Source organism: Bactrocera neohumeralis, unplaced genomic scaffold (assembly GCF_024586455.1).
Source record: "Bactrocera neohumeralis isolate Rockhampton unplaced genomic scaffold, APGP_CSIRO_Bneo_wtdbg2-racon-allhic-juicebox.fasta_v2 cluster11, whole genome shotgun sequence".
Taxonomy (NCBI): Eukaryota; Metazoa; Arthropoda; class Insecta; order Diptera; family Tephritidae; genus Bactrocera; species Bactrocera neohumeralis.
This window is the reverse complement of record NW_026089624.1, coordinates 16,731,076-16,750,460: the sequence shown is the minus strand read 5'-3', so window position 1 is coordinate 16,750,460 and position 19,385 is coordinate 16,731,076. Positions and strand designations below refer to the sequence as shown.

Sequence of the window (19,385 nt, the reverse complement as noted above, 5' to 3'; positions counted from 1 at the left end):
GATTTGAGTTGAAAATTCATTTTGTGTTTTGCTGCAAACGTTATACATTCGAGCGCTCGAAAAAAATAACCCTGGTCGGTCCAACACCCCGGCGTTCATAATTCTTCTGTGTCCAACTTCTTCTCCTTTCTGCAATAATAATGAATTATAAATTTTTGTATTACGTATTTCTCATTTTTACCATTTCTCGTTCAGACCCGAATATTGAGAATATCTTTATGGAACATCTATCTCAACTTCTAAATGTAAATTATTACATATTTGTAATAAAAAGAAATGTTCATACCCGGATCTAATTTTCGACAATATTTTAATAACTCGTGTAAATAACTTAAAAATAATAGGATTATATTTTGATAATAAGTTTACATTTAAGTATTACTGTATCAACCTTAGAAAATCGCATTCCAGTAGACTAAACATAATTAAGTATTTATGTAGCAAACGGTTATTTATACATACAAATCCACTTTTGCGAGCGCTCGAAAAAAAATTACCCTGGTCTGTCCAACACTCCGGCGTTCAGAATTCTTCTGTGTCCAACTTCTTCTTCTTTCGGCAATAATAATGAATTATAAATTTTTCTATTATGTATTTCTCATTCTTATCAATTCTCGTTCAGACTCAAATATCGAGAGTATCGATAATTCCAAAACGATCAGTGCATGAATCAATAGATTCGAATTTACAACAGCGATGTCATAATTTCGAACATAACCTTGCCATTTTCGTTGAAGTGAAGTAATTGTGAAGTTTTATAAAAATAACAATAAAAACAATTTCTCTAATTAATTAATTAAAGAACATCAATAATTACGTGTATATAATTGATAGAAAATATATTTTTAACATCTAAAGACGTGTTAAGTGCAAAAGTGAATTTTTGATTTCGGGAAAGACGATGTTTTTCTATTAAAACAAAGAAAATATTGTTTTTAAAAGCACGCGCATATTCGTAAAGTAGAACTAAAAACGAGTATTTTAAGACATTTTCCGTGAAAATTGGTGCACGTTTTCGGAAAAGCCGCTCTGCTGAACATTTACCGAAGAAACCAAGTTCGACGGCTTATGTGGTTTGATTATTGTAATGACTGAGGCAGTTTTCCAAGCATGAGGATAGTAGCCTTTCGCAAAGATATTGTTATAGAGGGATAGTAATTTTTATTTGGCAATTACAGGTAGATTTGATAGCATCGGATAAGATATACGATCGATGCCAAGTGTTTTGCCTTTTGCAAGTACGACTGCAGATTCCAGTTCACAGTCTGTTATCGTATTGTCTAAGTGTATTGCCGGTATGGAAAGGTTTATAGAAGCGTAGTGCATTGAAAGCCAACGATGTTTTTTCTGAATTTATTTTTCAGAAAAGTTATTGTCAACTGAATATTGAGACCAATGTTGTGCAAAAGCTGCTCCGATATCTATGGAGTCGCATAGAACTGTTCCCTCGGATTGAATAACTGCTATAAGGGGGTGTGGGATAGTGGTTAGAAGTTTGATGTCATGCCAAATTTTTTTGGAAGGTGATGAAGTGGAAATATGCGAGGTGAAAGTTTCAAAATTCTCTCTCTTGGCTGCCTTGGCCGCTCTTTTAAAATGAGGATTCGAGTTTTTGAAGTTCATTATATTTGCATCGGTTATGGAATTTCTTAGAGTTTTCCAGCATTCAATTTTTTGGGTCCGAAGGTCCCACTCGATGCTGGGAGACAGTTCGGGATAAGAAAACGAGACGTCTACATTAGTGAACGTTGAATGAGTTGAGAAGTGGGTGGGAGCGCCATTATTAAGTAATGACAATTGGTGGTTTTTTATAGGGTTTTCAATTATCAAGCCCCATGGATTTGATTTGGGAGAGCCCCAAAGTGGGTTCCAAGCTTTGAAGCCGCCAACCCATAGCAAAGGTTTGGTAGGCTGATGATATATACACTAGGGTGTGTCATTCTGAGGCAAACTTTTTTTTCAACTGAAAAACAGGCTAAAAACTTTCGAAAATGTGAAAAAGAAAGTCACTCAAAAGATGAGCTCTTAATATTAATATTAAGAGGTGCCTATTTCAAATTTTCTGTTTCCCATATAAATTACATGGTAAAAAAATCATTTTTTTGGTGGTGGTTATTGTGTGGAGGTTATTATATGTGCACGCGATGGCTGCCAGTAGGGATGGTAAACTCGATTCCGATTCTACTCAAAAATCGAGTTTTCTCGTAAAATAATCGATTTTTCGAATGTCAAGAATCGATTCTTATCGACTTCGACTACTGAAGATCGATTCCGATCTCATAATGACACACCCTAATACACACCTTAACTCGGATTCGTTAAAAGTTTGCGGGGGGGGGAATGTATGTATTAACAACACAAATTGGATGCTTAATGCCCCTATTGCGGTTTTCAACCCGACTTGGTCGAATTGAAGTTAAGGCAATTCAACTTCAGATCAACCAAACCCTTTTTCGGTATTGCGAACTTCAACTGGGTTCAGTCGAAGTATGATTGGCGTTGCCAACCGAAGAAAGGAAATTTTGACAGATAGTGAAACAGCTAAAATTTTTTAAACGACATATTTAAACAATTGAATTCAGTTGTCGCTCGAGTTAATACATGACTTACACTGAACCCAACTGATAATAGCTACCACACATATACATATGTACATCTGCCTAGCAGTAAGCTGACATCACTTACTATAAGATAACACTATCCAAATAACTAAACTAATTGTCATCCACATCAGTACTTTTCCACTTCAGTACTTTTCCACAATAGAATAGAAACCACAAAACTACAACTGATAAACATATTACTTTGAAGCTAAGTTTTTTGTATAAATACAAGCACCCGCTTGTATACAACATCTTTTTTTTTTTGTTCATTAAGTGATTAAATAAAGATCGCTCTACGGAGCTAAAAATATATTTTTTATAAAATAATAAAGTGTAAACTTTAATTGGCGCCCGAGCAGGGACACACTAATAAAAAGGAATCAGAATAAATTCCTTAACAAATGAAGGATATAAAAACATATTCTAGGAAAGTGTCCCAAAACTAAAAAGGACCTGTCAACAAAAAAGGATTCGATACAAAAATCCTTCAAGGACAAGAAATAAGGTTGAATTCAGTAACTAAAATTCAAGCAAATTTTCAAAACGGTTCAAAACTTAAAAACAAAACAAGAAAAAACAAAATAAAATGGCACAACAAGCAGCAGAGATCCAAGCACTCCAAGCGATGGTACTTGATTTGCAGAGGAAATTCGCCGAAGCTCAAATAGGTAATACACCAATAATAGAAGCCCAGGATGAAATCTGTACATACACTGATCCCAAAGAAGTCGACTTAGGACTCTTCAAATCAGCAATAACAGTGTTTAGTGGAGATTGTCACGAATACAGAAATTGGAGAAAACTAGCAATAACTCTAATGAATAATGTGAAAATATTTCGTGGACAAAACATTTACACTGAAGCCCTGATCCTTCTCAGAGGAAAGATCACAGGACGAGCTGCACAAATCCTCATCAACAACAACACAAAGCTAAACTTCGATGAAATCATAGACCGCCTAGACGACTCATATGCAGATCAACGCCCACTCTATGTACTCGAGGAAGACATGATGAGAATACGACAAGGAGAAAAACCTCTCCACATATACTATGATCACCTGAACCAAGCACTCAACGGAGTATTATCCATGATAGAAATGACACACAAAAATGAATTTGTGATAGAAGCTCTATCAAAAGATGTGCAACTAAAAGCGATACGTACATTTATTGCAGGGTGAAAAAATACAGCAACAAAAAACGCACTGTACTCCAGAAATTGCTCAAACCTGATGGAAGCCTACGGTATAGCAAGGACCATGCAACATCACACTCATTACAATTAGATAAAGAAGCACTAAATGCTATAAATGAAATAAAAAATAAATTAAAAGAAAAAGTTGAACTATATCAACCAGATTTTAATAAAGGATTTGACTTATCCACAGATGCTAGTAACTACGCAATAGGAGCAGTACTAAGCCAAGGAAGAAATCCTATATCATTCATATCAAGAACATTGACGAAAACGGAACAAAATTATTCTACAAATGAAAAGGAAATGTTAGCCATAATTTGGGCATTACAGAAATTTAGAAATTATTTATACGGAATAGCAGACCTAACTATATACACAGACCATCAGTCTTTAATATTTTCCATATCAGAAAAAAACCCGAATACTAAACTAAAGAGATGGAAAAATTTGATAGAAGAATGCGGTGCCAAGCTAAAATGCAAACCAGGGCATGAAAATATTGTAGCAGACGCTTTATCACGACAAATAAACATAATGTCAGATACGTCAATGCACTCAGCTGAATCATCCGCACCAAGAAACATAAAAATGATAGCAAAACCATTAAATTCATTTCAAACCCAAATTATTTTAACACCGTCACAAACAAACGAAAAAACAGCAACAACTATATTTCCGCGACACGAACGATTCGAAATAAAATATAACACTGAAGAATATATGATTCAAACATTAAAACAAATAATGAAACCTAAAATAGTAACAGCATTCCACACTGACTTAGAGACGTGGCATAAACACATAGAAAAGATAGCAAACATATTTTCAACCTACTACAAAGTATTTACACAAAATAAACTACACGATATAATAGAACAAAAAGATAGGGAAAATATATTAGACTTTACACACAAGAGAGCACACAGAAACGCTCTAAACAACTATAAAGAAATATTAGAAACTTGTTATTGGCCAACACTAAAACGAGACACAGAAAAGATAGTGAAAAATTGTGTCAACTGCATGGAGAATAAATATGAAAGGAAACCAATTAAACAATTATTAGGAAAAAGCCCAGTACCAAATACTCCAGGCACATCAGTACAAATGGACATATTTTATATAAATGGCAAAAGTTATCTCTCTTCTAGAGATAGATTTACTAAATACGCATATTTTCGTAAATTAGGAAGTAAACTACATTTTCATGAAATAATAGAAGAAGTGTTATCACAAATTTTTCTGAACTGTACCGAACTCATGACCGATAATGAAAGCATATTCGTCGGCATAGGCACAACCGCATTATTAAATAAATTACAAATTAAACACGAAAAGACAGCAAATATTCATTCAACTTCCAACGCACAAGTAGAAAGGTTACATTCAACGATATTAGAAATCGCGAGGACTTTAGCTAACGACAGAACTACAACTACGGAAGAAGAAATATTCTCAGCAGTCAAGGAATATAACAGGACTATTCATTCGGTGATAAAGGAAAAACCAGTAGACTTATTTTTTAATCAAAAGGAAATTAACGAAAAAGTGAAAAATAATATAGAAAAAAACCAAGAACGTATGTTAGAATACCATAATAAAAAAAGAAGCCAAAAAGATTTTAAACCAGGACAAATAATTTATGAGAAAAGTAGTAGAAGACAAAAATATAACAAAAGATATATTAAACACATAGTAAAAGAAAATAAAGAAAATACGGTGCTTACAACGAAAAATAAACTAATTCACAAAGATAACATACGAAATGTACTACCCGATAATAATATTAATAATTCTAGTGAACAAATCACTACAATACCAAATAACTAATGTGGAAAATAAAAAGTTTATATTAACCGAGACATATCCGTCATACATTTATAATGAATCAGATTACTTATATCACATGATAAACTTAACAAAAATTTTAGAACATTATGACACACTCTCAACATTAGCTAAAAACTCTCCGGAATTACATAGGGACATAGCCTTAGTCAACAGAATTGAAGTGTTAAAAAATCAGTTAATAATTAGAAGAAAGAAAAGGAGCATAAATTTCTTAGGATCAGCACTTAGTTTTATAACAGGCGTACCAGATCATGATAAAAGTATATATATAGTAAAAAATAATAATAAACAGAGGTTAATCAACACTCACTTCATCAACAAGTAATGCTACAAGAAATACTCAAAGAACTTGAAGACTTAACTTTAACAATCAATTTCGCTAAAAATAAAAACTTTTACTCTGCATCGTTAAACACGGAAGATATAGAAAAAATTATTAAATTAGAGAATTCAGACATTCCTGTAATAAATATAATGGAATATTCGGATATACACACTTGTAGAATTAATAACACATTTATTATTATATATAAATACCCCATAATTAAACAAAAATGTGAAACATATGATATTACACCAATAGCATATCGACATGGGAAGTTACAATTAGACAATAAAGTATCTAAATGTAAAAACGAAATAAAAAGAATTAACAAATGTTAAAATATTTTATCAAAATTTATATGCCAAGAAACTAAAACAGATACTTGTACAATACCAATGTTATTAAACCTCAAAGCACAATGCAATGTAAAAAAAGAATCAAATGAAGAAATAATTGAAATAAATGAAGGAAATATTTTAATAAATGGTAAAAATAAAATAAATAATGAAACTATTACAGGAACATACCTAGTGCAGTTTAAAGAAAATATAAAATTAAATAATATAACATTTCACAATCAAAACGAGGAAATAAAAAAATATATCCTGTCACAAGAAGAAAATAATATTAAAATCCTAGATATATTAGAATCAAACTCAAAATATAAATTTAATAACATTGAAAAACTACATAAATTTATTATACCATACGAAGAACACCCAATACAAAGCATATTTGTAACCCTAATAATTATATGTATACTAGCTACAACAATATACTTAAGTTTTAAATTGTATTATGCCATATTGAAATGTAAAACTCTAAAACTTACAGAAAATCAACAAAAAAGATATGAACAAATACTGAAGGCTCAAGGATTGGAACATCTCATAAAGGAAGATGCAATCACAAGCGTATAAAAAGATCAGGAGATCTTTTCAATAAAGGAGGGGGGAGTTAATACATGACTTACACTGAACCCAACTGATAATAGCTACCACACATATACATATGTACATCTGCCTAGCAGTAAGCTGACATCACTTACTATAAGATAACACTATCCAAATAACTAAACTAATTGTCATCCACATCAGTACTTTTCCACTTCAGTACTTTTCCACAATAGAATAGAAACCACAAAACTACAACTGATAAACATATTACTTTGAAGCTAAGTTTTTTGTATAAATACAAGCACCCGCTTGTATACAACATCTTTTTTTTTCTGTTCATTAAGTGATTAAATAAAGATCGCTCTACGGAGCTAAAAATATATTTTTTATAAAATAATAAAGTGTAAACTTTAATTCTCGCGAAAAAGTAAATAAACATTAAAATAAATAAAAAATGGATATAAGTTTTGATTTATATTACAATGACGAAAATATTGGGGGCAAAATTGATGTGCTACGTATACGAAAAAGCCTTTGTGATCACTCAAATCCATTGGAGCTTCCAAATGCAAAGTAAACCATAGTTTTTTCACAACTGAGTGGCTTCTTAATAATATTTGTTGCAGATTCATAAGGTATTTTCGATTAAATAAAGAAGCATTTTGTTTTTTACTGAATGAGATGAAGGAACATTTCCACAAACATGTGCGAGGAGCGGCCATACCTCCTATATTAAAATTATGCGCAACTCTGCGTTTCCTTGCTGACGGTGGTTATCAAAAATGCAGTGGAAATGATTTTAACATTGGGTTGGCGCAACCTACGACATCTTTAGTAATTAAAGAGGTTCTAAATATAATTGAACAACGTATTTGTGCCCAATGGATTAAAATTCCAATGACTGAGGAGGAGCAAAACGCTTCAAAAGTTTCATTTTATTTAAAAAGTGCTTTCCCGGAAGTAGTTGGTTGCATCGACGGGACTCATGTTCGCATAATTTCACCAAGAAAAGAAGTGCAACATCTTTATCTTAACAGAAAGGGCTACTACAATTTAAACGTGATGATTGTATGTATAAAATCTGAATTATATTAGAAACCAAATGGTCTAATTTCTTAAAATTTTTAGCTTTGGGATTATAAAATGTCTATTCGGTATGTGGATGCTAGGCATGCAGGCGCAAGTCATGACTCTTTTGTTTTCAATGTTTTGAAAGTGCATTTCCAGAACAACAAACAGAATAACACTTGGATCTTGGGTAAGACTTTATCGTATTTACTGCTAAATAAGTGGAGTAATGTAATTTCTTAGGCGACGCCGGCTATCCTCTGCACAAGTTTTTAATGACGCCTTATCGCTTGGCGGAAGCTTCTTCACCCCAAGCACGCTACAATACAGTACACTCAAAGGCCCGGAATATTGTAGAGCGGACAACTGGTGTACTCAAGAGTAGATTTCGATGTCTTTTATCTGTACGAGGTTTACATTACACTTCTGAAAAGGCTACGCAAATTGTGAATGCTTGTTGCGCATTTAAATTAAATAAATTCATTAAATAACAATACCACTTCATTTTTTAATGTAAACTTAAACTATGGTACAAAAATATAAAATATCACTTCATTCCAGAATAATTAAAAATAAAATAAAAAAATATTACTTTGTGTCTTAAATAACCAAAAATAGCAATTTTGAGGCGCTGCACCTCAATTTGAATTTATTGTTTCTAAATTGTGGCTTTCCTCTTCCTACTTCTGGAAACTTCTCCATTAACTCCACCAATTTTCCGAATTGCTTTTTTGTTGTAACTTTATTTTTTCTAAAAATTTATAAAAAATATTAATTAAAATTAATTTAACATTAATTAAAATAGTTATTTTACCCGTCCTCTATTTTTCTTTAATATTTTTTTGTATTTCACTGCACGAATGTTGAACTTCAACTGCTATTAAGCAGTTGAAGTTTATTTTTATACTAGTCAACCCCACTTGTACAGAGTTGAAAACCGCAATACCAAAAAAAAGTTGAAGTTCCATCATACTTCAACTGCAATTTTTTTTGACAGATTGAGTTGATGTCGGCAATACCGAATTTTTATACTTCGACCAAAATGCAGTTGAGTTGAAAACCGCAATATGGGCATAAGTTTTAATTTGATTGATATGGTAAACAGTGTTGAAGTAATATTAAAAATGTCATGAGGTATGTCTTTTAACTAGTATACTAACTCCTTGTTTGTTGGTTCGTATGTTGTATAAATTAAAAATGTAGCCAGTGTATTGTTTGGGAAAATGTGTTTTTGGATATTGGTTATTGGAATGTGAGTTTCCTGAATACATAACACATCTGGGTTCTTTTTTTTGATAAGTAATTGCAGCTCATGGTAATTGTTCCAATATCCATTCATGTTCCACTGTATGATTTTTAATACCATTGATGTAAATGAGAGGAAAGCAGAACGTGAGAATATGTATTCATGTGAAAACCAATTAAGATTCCACTGCAGAAACTTAAGCACCATAAAGAATCAATGAGTGTTAGGTGAGAAAAAACTTCACTATTAAAGAAGTATTTAATAGTAAGAGTTTTTTATAATTCTATTTCGTCAACGGTTTCTGAGCTAAGAGAATCTTTTGGGAAAAGTAGAAGAGTATTTTGGATATAAGTTCTGTCTTCGGTGTTTTGAAGTACAGTATTATTGTTTAAGAGTTGTGTGAGAAGAGTGCGTTCGTTTAAAAGGGAGATTGGGTTATTGTTGTTGTTTGATAAAGAAGGATTGGAAAAGGATATGTTTTGTGAGTGTTTACTTGAATCAGTTGTATAGTTGGATTGTTGTGTGCATTGTTGGTAAGGAGTACCGTCACCGAAATAAGTATAGTGTACAAACTAAAAAATGGAATTATGGGAAGTATACAAGCGTTTTTTTAAACGATTGCATGTAAGCAATTGCGACCTATTTGTTCATTGTTGATCAGTACTTGTTTAATCCAAACAAATACTCCTCTGCATTACTCCCACAAATTACATAAAGTAATATAGGCGTAATGCAGAGGATTATCAACCGCCCCAACTTCACGCAACAGGCGAAGAAGGAAAAACAAAAGGAAAATAACTTTCCCGCGCCTTTTGCCTTAATGCATATTTTTTCCCGCCAACACACAGCGAAACACAAGCGAACACGAAGTGAGACGTCTCTACACAAGTGAACAAAAAAAGCGAAAGTGCACAATCCCGCGATAAAGTGAAACATTTTGAACACAACTAGTGAGACAAATTATAGTGAATACGGAAAAACGTTTTTAAACAAGGAATCCACACAACGGCTGACTTCATAAACGCAGTTTGCAATGCAACATTGCAAACAAATGCGTTTACGTAGCAAAGCAATACTTCACGGCAACACTGTTTTGTAAAATAATGCAATGACATTTTAAACGTTTATGAACGCAAAATTGGTTCGCCGAACATCGTTTGTTGTGTTTCAATAAATAATGAATGTTCAGCAATCCTGCGCTTTTGTTTTGCAAAGCGCTTTAGAATTGGCTGAAACAAAAAATACAAGCAACACCACGTTAATTAAAAATATATTAAATAAAAAAAAGCGCCGGGCTATTAGATTATTAATGAATCGCGATTCAAAAAGAAGGATTCCTAAAACCTCAAATTTTTGCAAAACCATTGAAATGATGCAAGATTACGTGTTTTACTCGCACTTTCGTATGACGAAGACCACATTTAAGGTATGTGCTACTAAATGTTATTACTTATAAAAAATATTTCATATTTTTTGATTAAAGATATTACAGAGCATGATAAATCCTTGGTGGCCTCCGCACACAACAGGACGAATTGGAATTTCATTGGAAAAATCATTACAAATAACGATTTGGAAGCTGGGCAACAATTGCTCTTTTAGAGACGTCAGCGATCGTTTTGATGTAGCAATTGGCCTAGCATATAAAATTTTTGTTAAAATAATAAAAATGATCTGCCGCTTAAAGGGAGATGTTATAAAATTTCCAAAAACTGCAGCTGAACAAAAGCAAATCAGTGAAGAATTTTCAATTCTGCGCTTCAATTCATTCCCCTTTGTTCTAGGGTGCGTTGTTGGAACACATGTTCCAATTTCACAACCAATCAAAGATGAAATCAGTTATCGTAACCGAAAGGGAACATACTCAATCCTCGCTCAAGAAAATATTTGAAGTTTTTTACCCTAACTTATAATTTTTAAGTTGAATACTTTTTTGCAAGGCTATTGTCGACAGTCGCATGAAATTCATAAATGTATTTATTGGTTGCCCTGGTGCATGCCATGACGCATCGGTATGGCAAATGAGTTCTATCAGGAAGGCCATAATTAATAAAGAAATTAATATTTATTCCAATTACCATTTTTTGGGCGATGGAGGTTATCCGTTGGAAAAGTTTATTATGGTACCTTATCGTGATAACGGATTCTTAACACCAATGCAAATAAAGATAATGTAATTCTAAGCTCAACTCAGGTTGTTGTGGAACAGGCATTTGGCATTTTAAAAAAGAAATTTAGAATACTAAAATATATTGAAGTTCAACGTCCATATATGCCAAAATTAATAACAATGGCGTGTATGATAATTCATAACATTATTATTGTAAATGAAGGCAGCAATACCGATGAAATAATAGAAGAAAAAAACATCATCGAATTTGAAACGCTCGAAGAAACCACTTTATCAGGACCGAGAGATGCAAAAGCAAAGAGAGATGCATTAGCAACTTTATTATCAGCCTAGTACGTACATATGTACCTTTATCAATTAAATTATAAGTTAAGAGCATTTTGTTTTAACATGTTTTATTGAATTCAATTAATAACAATAAATTTATTGCATTGATATTTGGTTTTAATTCAACTTAAAAAGACTTCAGCCGATTAGAGTAAACAAATTAAAATTATTGTGAATTTTCTACAAATCTCTGGAATAAGGTACGAATTTCCTTTAACTCAGCTACTTTCTCTTTTTCCACCGCAATTTTTTCTGTCTCCAGGTCCAGCAGTTTCTTCATAATTTTAGCATCTGCCTCAGATTTTTTATTCAAAAAATCCAGAACTTCGCAACGTTTTCGTTTTATTACACACCTTGGAGTTGTAATATCTGCAGGTGTCGCATCTGAGTTCATTGTCGAGTGGCTATTGGTCGGTGTCGAAGGGCCATCACTTGTTAAATCTTCTATTAAATTATGAAGTGAACTTTCGACCATTTCACTTGGCACAAGAACGCTACTGCGGCTGCCGAAGACCTCGTCTAAGGCATCTAAAAATTCCCAGTTTGTAGAACTCTCACCAGATGTGTTTCGTACGTTTCTTGATTCTTTTATACGTGCCCATTATGTTGATAAAACATCTAGTCGCTTCATCTTTAGAAAATGGAAATGTGCTTTCAACATCCCGAATCTCCCGCATTATTTGTTCCCAAATTATATTCCTTTTTTTCTTCTTTGCACTAAATTCTGGTTCATGTCGCAAACGTACTTCTATAAGGAGCTTCTTCCTCTCGTGACTCCACTTCTTTTCGCTATAAGTATAGATTTCATCACATAACTACAATCATTATAATATTATGTGAATTAAAACTTAAAAAAATATTTCTTGTATAAAAATTTAACTTACCATAATATTTCCGTCATTTCGAACGCCAAAAAAACCATAAGCATCAAAAACGAAAACGATGCACAAGTTCGACATCTGTTGCGCATTGAAAAGAGTTGCCATGCAATAATGAACTCAAGGCATTGCCATAAATAAGGCAAAGGCATTTGTGAACTCTGACATTTTTGCAATTCAAAGTCTTCTATTGTGTCTTCCGGGGACTTCCTAAATAATATCCTTTGGAACAGAGTGTGATTAGGGTCTACGAGTATTTGCCGGTACATTTTCTGAATATCCGCAATAAAAACAAATTGGAAGAGTCGCCAATTTGTGATCAGAATGACAAGGTCTTTCTGTAAAGTAGGCCCGATATGTAAGACGTCATTTAAGCTTTTGTTATTTGACGTGGGACAAGATGCATAAAATACCACACGCAATTTCGTGGTTATACGATCAGGTTTAATGACTGCGTGGTGTGGTAAGTAATATTGGGTCGCTTTAACAGAAGGGTCATATTCTATTTTCTTCATTTGTCGGAGTTCCAAATATTCCATAATTGCTTTGTCATATTCTGCTTTCACTTCGGGTTTTTTAAGTAAAGCTCGTTCATTTCTGAGGAATTGGGCCAACGCTATATGTCTAGAGTATCCGATATCAATATTGTCGGGTTCTTTGAAGGGTAGGGTTACTATATAGCGCCCATCTGGATTACGATGGTTAGTTTTTTGGAAAATTTCCTCACAAATTTGGTCCGATTTGGAAACTACGGATTCCTTTGGGATTTTCTCCACCTCCCAAAAACGTGTGAGTAGATTCTCAGGGTTCACTTTATTGTGAAACGGGATTATGGCGGAATTTTGGGAGGGTTGGGTTATGGGTCCGGACAATATCCATCCGAATTCTGTCTCTTGAGCTAAGAGTGAACCTAGTATATTTCGCTTTACTCCATTGAGTAAAATACTAGGATAGATATCACTACCGATTAGTATATCCACGGGTCTGGGTTTGTGAAATTGGGTGTCGGCTAACGTGAATCCAAGATTTTTAAGACACTGCTTTGGATCTATGGGGTATGAGGGTAAACTATCAGTTGTGTTTAAGAGTGAGCAAAGCGTGATTTCACAAATACTCGTTGTTGTTGCTGAAACTGCATTGTTTAGTCCGGTCACTTGGGCTGATACAGAGTGGGTGGGTATATCCAAACTTCTCTGAAGTCTTCGAGATATAAATGTGGCTTCCGATCTTGAATCAATAAGAGCTCTCGCAGAATATCGCTGGCCATTATGTTCTATTTGAACCATTGCAGTACCGAGTAATATCTGCTTCCTACTTGGGTTGGGTGGGTCTTGGGTTGATGATTTAGTGGACTGTATAGTTGTTGTGTAGGATTGCCGATTTGTATTTGTGCTTTGGGTGGGAAGTTCGGTACTTGAAGCGTTTTCAGGGTTCGAACTAGTGACGTTTGGCATTTCCGGAGTTGATTCAGGTCGAAAGCTGGATTCTCTGTGTATCAGAGTATTGTGTTTTTTGTAACACTTACGACACAAAAATTTACTCACGCAGTTCTTGTAGCTATGTGAAATGGCCAAACAGTTATAGAAATAACCATGTTTTTTGATTGTGGAGATACGTGTCTCTACATTCATTGCGAGAAATTTGGGACATTCTCGAATAGGGTGCTGCTTTTTGCAGAGCTTACAGCTTTCTGTATCTATATTATTTTGAGTAAAGTTGAAATTATTATTTTTTTGGGTGTTAGAGGATCTAGCAATTGACGTTTCAGCCACGTTTGCATGAAAAGTGCTATATTTCTTTTCATCTGTTCTTTTAACTGTACCGGTGTGGAATGGGGTAATTTTGCTACTGAAGCTTTGAAGTTTCCAACAGATTCGAGAGTTTTGTATTTGTGGGTTAAAAAACTGTCGAAATTTGACCACGTCGGTATATCTGAATTATCTGCTAGGGTGTATTCAAAGGTTTCGAGAGTTTGTTTAGGTAGTTTTGAACTACAAAGATATATTAATATTGGATCCCAGCTTTGTGTGTCAATCTCAAGATTGTTTAAATTGGTTAAAACGTTATTAACGGAACGTTGTAAGCTTTTCATTGCACAACCTGTTTCCTGAGTTACTTGGGGTAGGTTAAAAAGGGTCTTTAATTGGGTGTTTACCTGCAACCTCTTATTTTCGTATTGGTCGACTAAATTTTTCCAGGCAAGTATGAAACCATCATTTGTTAAGGGTGCGTTTTGAATAACCTCTCTTGCTTCTCCTCGGGTCTTCTGAGTAAGGTGAAAGAGTCTTTCAACATTTTTAATCCTTGGGTTACGGATATACAGGGCTTTACAGCCCTATATATATATATATATCCCGAAAGGTGGGCCAAGTTGTGTAATCTCCGTAAAAGATGTCGGTGTCGCATGGTGGAAGGTGAACTGCAGGAGCGAAATCCATCATCGTGGCTTCTGAAGTCCTTTCCTTAATGGGTTGGGTTGACACCTGCGTTTTACGCGTATCTACATACATCTTCGTTGATGGAAGCTAAGCAAGCAAATTTGATAACTTTTTCGGTATTTTTCTTTCACTTTAAAGAAATCGATGGTTTCATGACTTTCGCGAGAAATTCTTCTGATCACATCATATGAGCGCTTTGCTTTTTCATAGAGCGAATTTAGTTCGACCCTTTAAATTTCAAGTGTATAGACCGATTCATCTTCACTTTGGGTCTGAAGATAATCTTCCTTGGATTCAATTAAATCCGTTGTCGTAATTTTGAAATCTTCCATTTCCATTTTTGGGTAAGAGATATTTAATCTTTGGGTTGAACGAGAAAAATAAGTCGCGTAGAGTTACGAAAATGTAATAAAACAAACTTTAAAAACTTTTCGTATAGTGTTTTATTTATTTTAAAAATTTCAAATTAATTTTCTTGTTTATATCTCTTTGATGTTCGATGGTTAATATTTATATGAAATTATTGAATTTCCGATGAATCGATAAATAAAATTTTGCAGGGTGGTGGGAATTTTAACAACAACATCATCGTTGGAATTCTACAACCCTGAAGGTTTCAAAAGAGTGCACCCAACGAACAAAAACCCTATACGCTGAAGCAAAAAACACCGAACAAGTAATTAAAAACAAAAACGAACCAAACTTAATCAAAAGCGGAAAAAATTTGTAAGTGCAACCCATATTTTTTCTATATATTAATATAAAGTGCAAATCATATTTGTCAAAAAATACCCAATTGTCAAATTGTGTCCTTAAGCATAATTTATTTGATTTATTGGGTTGACAAAATTTTTTTTTGCCCTATTTAATTATATATATGTAAATACATACCTGCATATACTTACCCAAGAGAAGAAGTGCAATAATAAAATATATGCATATATTTTGCCGTCGGCTATTGCATTCTTCTCGTTAAACTGAAATTATATCTATATAAATAAAAATGAATACCAAAAATGTATGTACGCGCATAACTCAATAACGCCTGGACCAATTTTGCTAATTCTTTTTCTTAAATGTTCGTTGAAGTTCAAAGACGGTTTTTACGGCGCGAAAAATTCGAATAATTTCCGGAAAACCCCTAAAACAGCCCTTTTCTTTTCCCCCATACAAACGTTACATACATACATACATATGTACATATATAAAAATGAATGTTTGTTAGTAACACTAAGAGAACGGTTGAACCAATCTTGATGAAATTTTTAAAGGTTATTTGTTGTGGATCGGGAAAGGTTTAGAAACAAATACATACCTTATACTTTTCATGAGCAGAAGTCGGAAAATTGGACAATTCTAAAAAGTAACATTTTACATACACATTTTTTTCAATTTTTGTTTGTTTTGTTTTTCAATTTTTGATTTGTAAATTATTTGAATTGTTCAATTGCGGTCGCTTGCTTTTTTATTCCGGCTATCCAAAGGAAAAATTATTGAAAATTATTCAGTGAAAACTTTATGTGTGTTTCGCACAATATGATCAATTGCATATTGAAATTTGTTACGAAGCCACGAAGAGGTCGCGCTAATATTGGTCGGCGTTCTTTTTGCCAGCAACGTATGGCAGCCCAAGAAAAGGCAAGAAGTACTCCCAAAATGCGATGACATACGTGCGGAATTATGGATCGCGGTCAATCAGCTAGCGATCGTAACGATATCACAGCACGACTTTTTAAACAATAGCTGCGATGTTTGATGGTCTTTATCTTGAAGCAACCTATGGTATATATGGTGCTGTTAGATGCTGAATGTATTCTGTTGAGTGGCAAAAAAGAGAGTTTGCCGCACACACACATTTTTCTTTGGATGCGGATGGTGATTACACCAGATCAAATTGATGAAATCATTACAGCGGAATTTCCTGATTCAGAGATAGATCCAGAATTATACGAAGTGGTGGAAACCAATATGGTTCATAGACCTTGCGAACCTTACAATCCCACTTTGGTTTGTATGTCTGACAATAAATGCACGAAACACTACTCATGTGCTTTTCTTTCGGAAACAGAAATGGGAAATGATGGATATTCACTGTATCTCGCTCACCAGACGACAATGGCAGAACATTTAGCATTTAGAGGCGTGAATATCGACGTTAACAACACATCGAAGTTGACAACACATGGATCGTACCATATTCGCCACTTTTGTCTAATTCACATTCAAAACTCATGTCAATGTTGAATATCGCAGATTGGTGAAATCGATCAAATACGTTTGCAAGTACGTCTCCAAAGAAAGCAACATAGCGGTTATTGGCCTTGAACGATATGAGATCAGCAGTATCGAATGGGTGTGAACTGCAATAAAGCGCTTTGTAGGATATTTACTTTTGCAATTCATGAAAGTTTGTAGTCTGTTGTGCAGGACAATGCGATAGTTACTTCGCATGCTACTGAAGTTCGCATACTTTTCGCGAAGATCATTTCGACATATCAGCCTTCAAATTCGCGTTAATTATGGGATACGAAAAAATGACATTGCCGACGACATTTTACATTGTACGGATATTCGCTTAGAATTGGAAATAGGCAAATTTCGGTTGATACTTCCAGTGGTTTGATATCAATTTCACCTCCCTTTTGTCAATTCACTTCAACGGAAGAGGAATTCATCACGAATGTTTATCGGAGCATTGGTCAAAGCATCGTAACTGCAATTGCTTGAGTGCATCTTTTGCGTCTAAAAGTTGGATCTGTCATTATTATGTTTCACAATCTTCATGCGCCGAAACCGTGTAATGGAACCCGACTGATTATGACGCAGTTATCGAATACAAGGGACAGCCATTTCAATTACTAGGGAAAATTGCCTTTGCGTTGACAATCAACAGGACACAAGGAAACCGGGAAATGCTATGTTTTTCACACGGCCAGATATATGTGGCGTGTTGACGAGTTGGAAACCCATCTTCTCTGTATATTTACGCACCAGAACAGAAATCAAAAAATTATGTTTATTAAGTTGCGTTACATTAAAAAAATGTAGAAAAATAGAAAATAAATCATTTTCGACACAACACAATTTCAACTTTTTTTCATTTCAAAACACATAATTTCACGCAGGACAACGGCTGCGGGGTCAGCTAGTTATAAATAAATATACACCCGCAATTACTTAACTACAAACGAATAGCGCACCCATTCGCTTATATTTGTTGGTGACGAAAATTGTCCACGTCAAAAGACAAATACCCAGTAGGAAATTAAAACGGTGACCCAGTAGGAAAAAGTGCAAAACCCTGCAAAATTTTATTTATCGATTCATCGGAAATTCAATAATTTCATATAAATATTAACCATCGAACATCAAAGAGATATAAACAAGAAAATTAATTTGAAATTTTTAAAATAAATAAAACACTATACGAAAAGTTTTTAAAGTTTGTTTTATTACATTTTCGTAACTCTACGCGACTTATTTTTCTCGTTCAACCCAAAGATTAAATATCTCTTACCCAAAAATGGAAATGGAAGATTTCAAAATTACGACAACGGATTTAATTGAATCCAAGGAAGATTATCTTCAGACCCAAAGTGAAGATGAATCGGTCTATACACTTGAAATTTAAAGGGTCGAACTAAATTCGCTCTAAGAAAAAGCAAAGCGCTCATATGATGTGATCAGAAGAATTTCTCGCGAAAGTCATGAAACCATCGATTTCTTTAAAGTGAAAGAAAAATACCGAAAAAGTTATCAAATGTACCTCTCTTGCTTAGCTTCCATCAACGAAGATGTATGTAGATACGCGTAAAACGCAGGTGTCAACCCAACCCATTAAGGAAAGGACTTCAGAAGCCACGATGATGGATTTCGCTCCTGCAGTTCACCTTCCACCATGCGACACCGACATCTTTTACGGAGATTACACAACTTGGCCCACCTTTCGGGATATATATATATATATAGGGCTGTAAAGCCCTGTATATCCGTAACCCAAGGATTAGTAATGTTGAAAGACTCTTTCACCTTACTCAGAAGACCCGAGGAGAAGCAAGAGAGGTTATTCAAAACGCACCCTTAACAAATGATGGTTTCATACTTGCCTGGAAAAATTTAGTCGACCAATACGAAAATAAGAGGTTGCAGGTAAACACCCAATTAAAGACCCTTTTTAACCTACCCCAAGTAACTCAGGAAACAGGTTGCGCTATAACAAGCTTACAACGTTCCGTTAATAACGTTTTAACCAATTTAAACAATCTTGAGATTGACACACAAAGCTGGGATCCAATATTAATATATCTTTGTAGTTCAAAACTACCTAAACAAACTCTCGAAACCTTTGAATACACCCTAGCAGATAATTCAGATATACCGACGTGGTCAAATTTCGACAGTTTTTTAACCCACAAATACAAA

The 19,385-nt window shown here is 34.0% G+C and overlaps 1 protein-coding gene and 1 long non-coding RNA gene across 2 annotated transcripts; one reads left to right on the top strand and one right to left on the bottom strand.

Annotated features, from left to right (window-relative positions):
• The first annotated feature begins 8,757 nt into the window (after nucleotides 1-8,757).
• On the top strand, nucleotides 8,758-11,755 carry LOC126766245 (uncharacterized). Its single transcript, XR_007668768.1, has 2 exons — nucleotides 8,758-10,615; nucleotides 10,673-11,755. It is a non-coding gene; the product is annotated as an uncharacterized LOC126766245 (long non-coding RNA).
• LOC126766130 (uncharacterized) lies at nucleotides 11,698-14,099 on the bottom strand. The gene is made up of 2 exons (XM_050483991.1): nucleotides 12,532-14,099; nucleotides 11,698-12,436 (listed from the first exon to the last, which is right to left on the bottom strand). The coding sequence occupies exons 1-2, from the start codon at nucleotides 13,977-13,979 to the stop codon at nucleotides 12,202-12,204; spliced, it is 1,683 nt and encodes a 560-aa protein (XP_050339948.1). The 5' UTR covers nucleotides 13,980-14,099; the 3' UTR covers nucleotides 11,698-12,201.
• Between the last annotated feature and the right edge of the window lie 5,286 nt (nucleotides 14,100-19,385).

Excerpts from the sequence above, each read along its gene's own strand:
- LOC126766130 (XM_050483991.1), bottom strand. The coding sequence starts at position 13,979 with ATGCCAAACGTCACTAGTTCGAACCCTGAAAACGCTTCAAGTACCGAA. Across the intron at positions 12,437-12,531 it reads GAAATGACGGAAATATTATG|CGAAAAGAAGTGGAGTCACG; the intron begins GTAAGTTAAATT and ends CTATACTTATAG.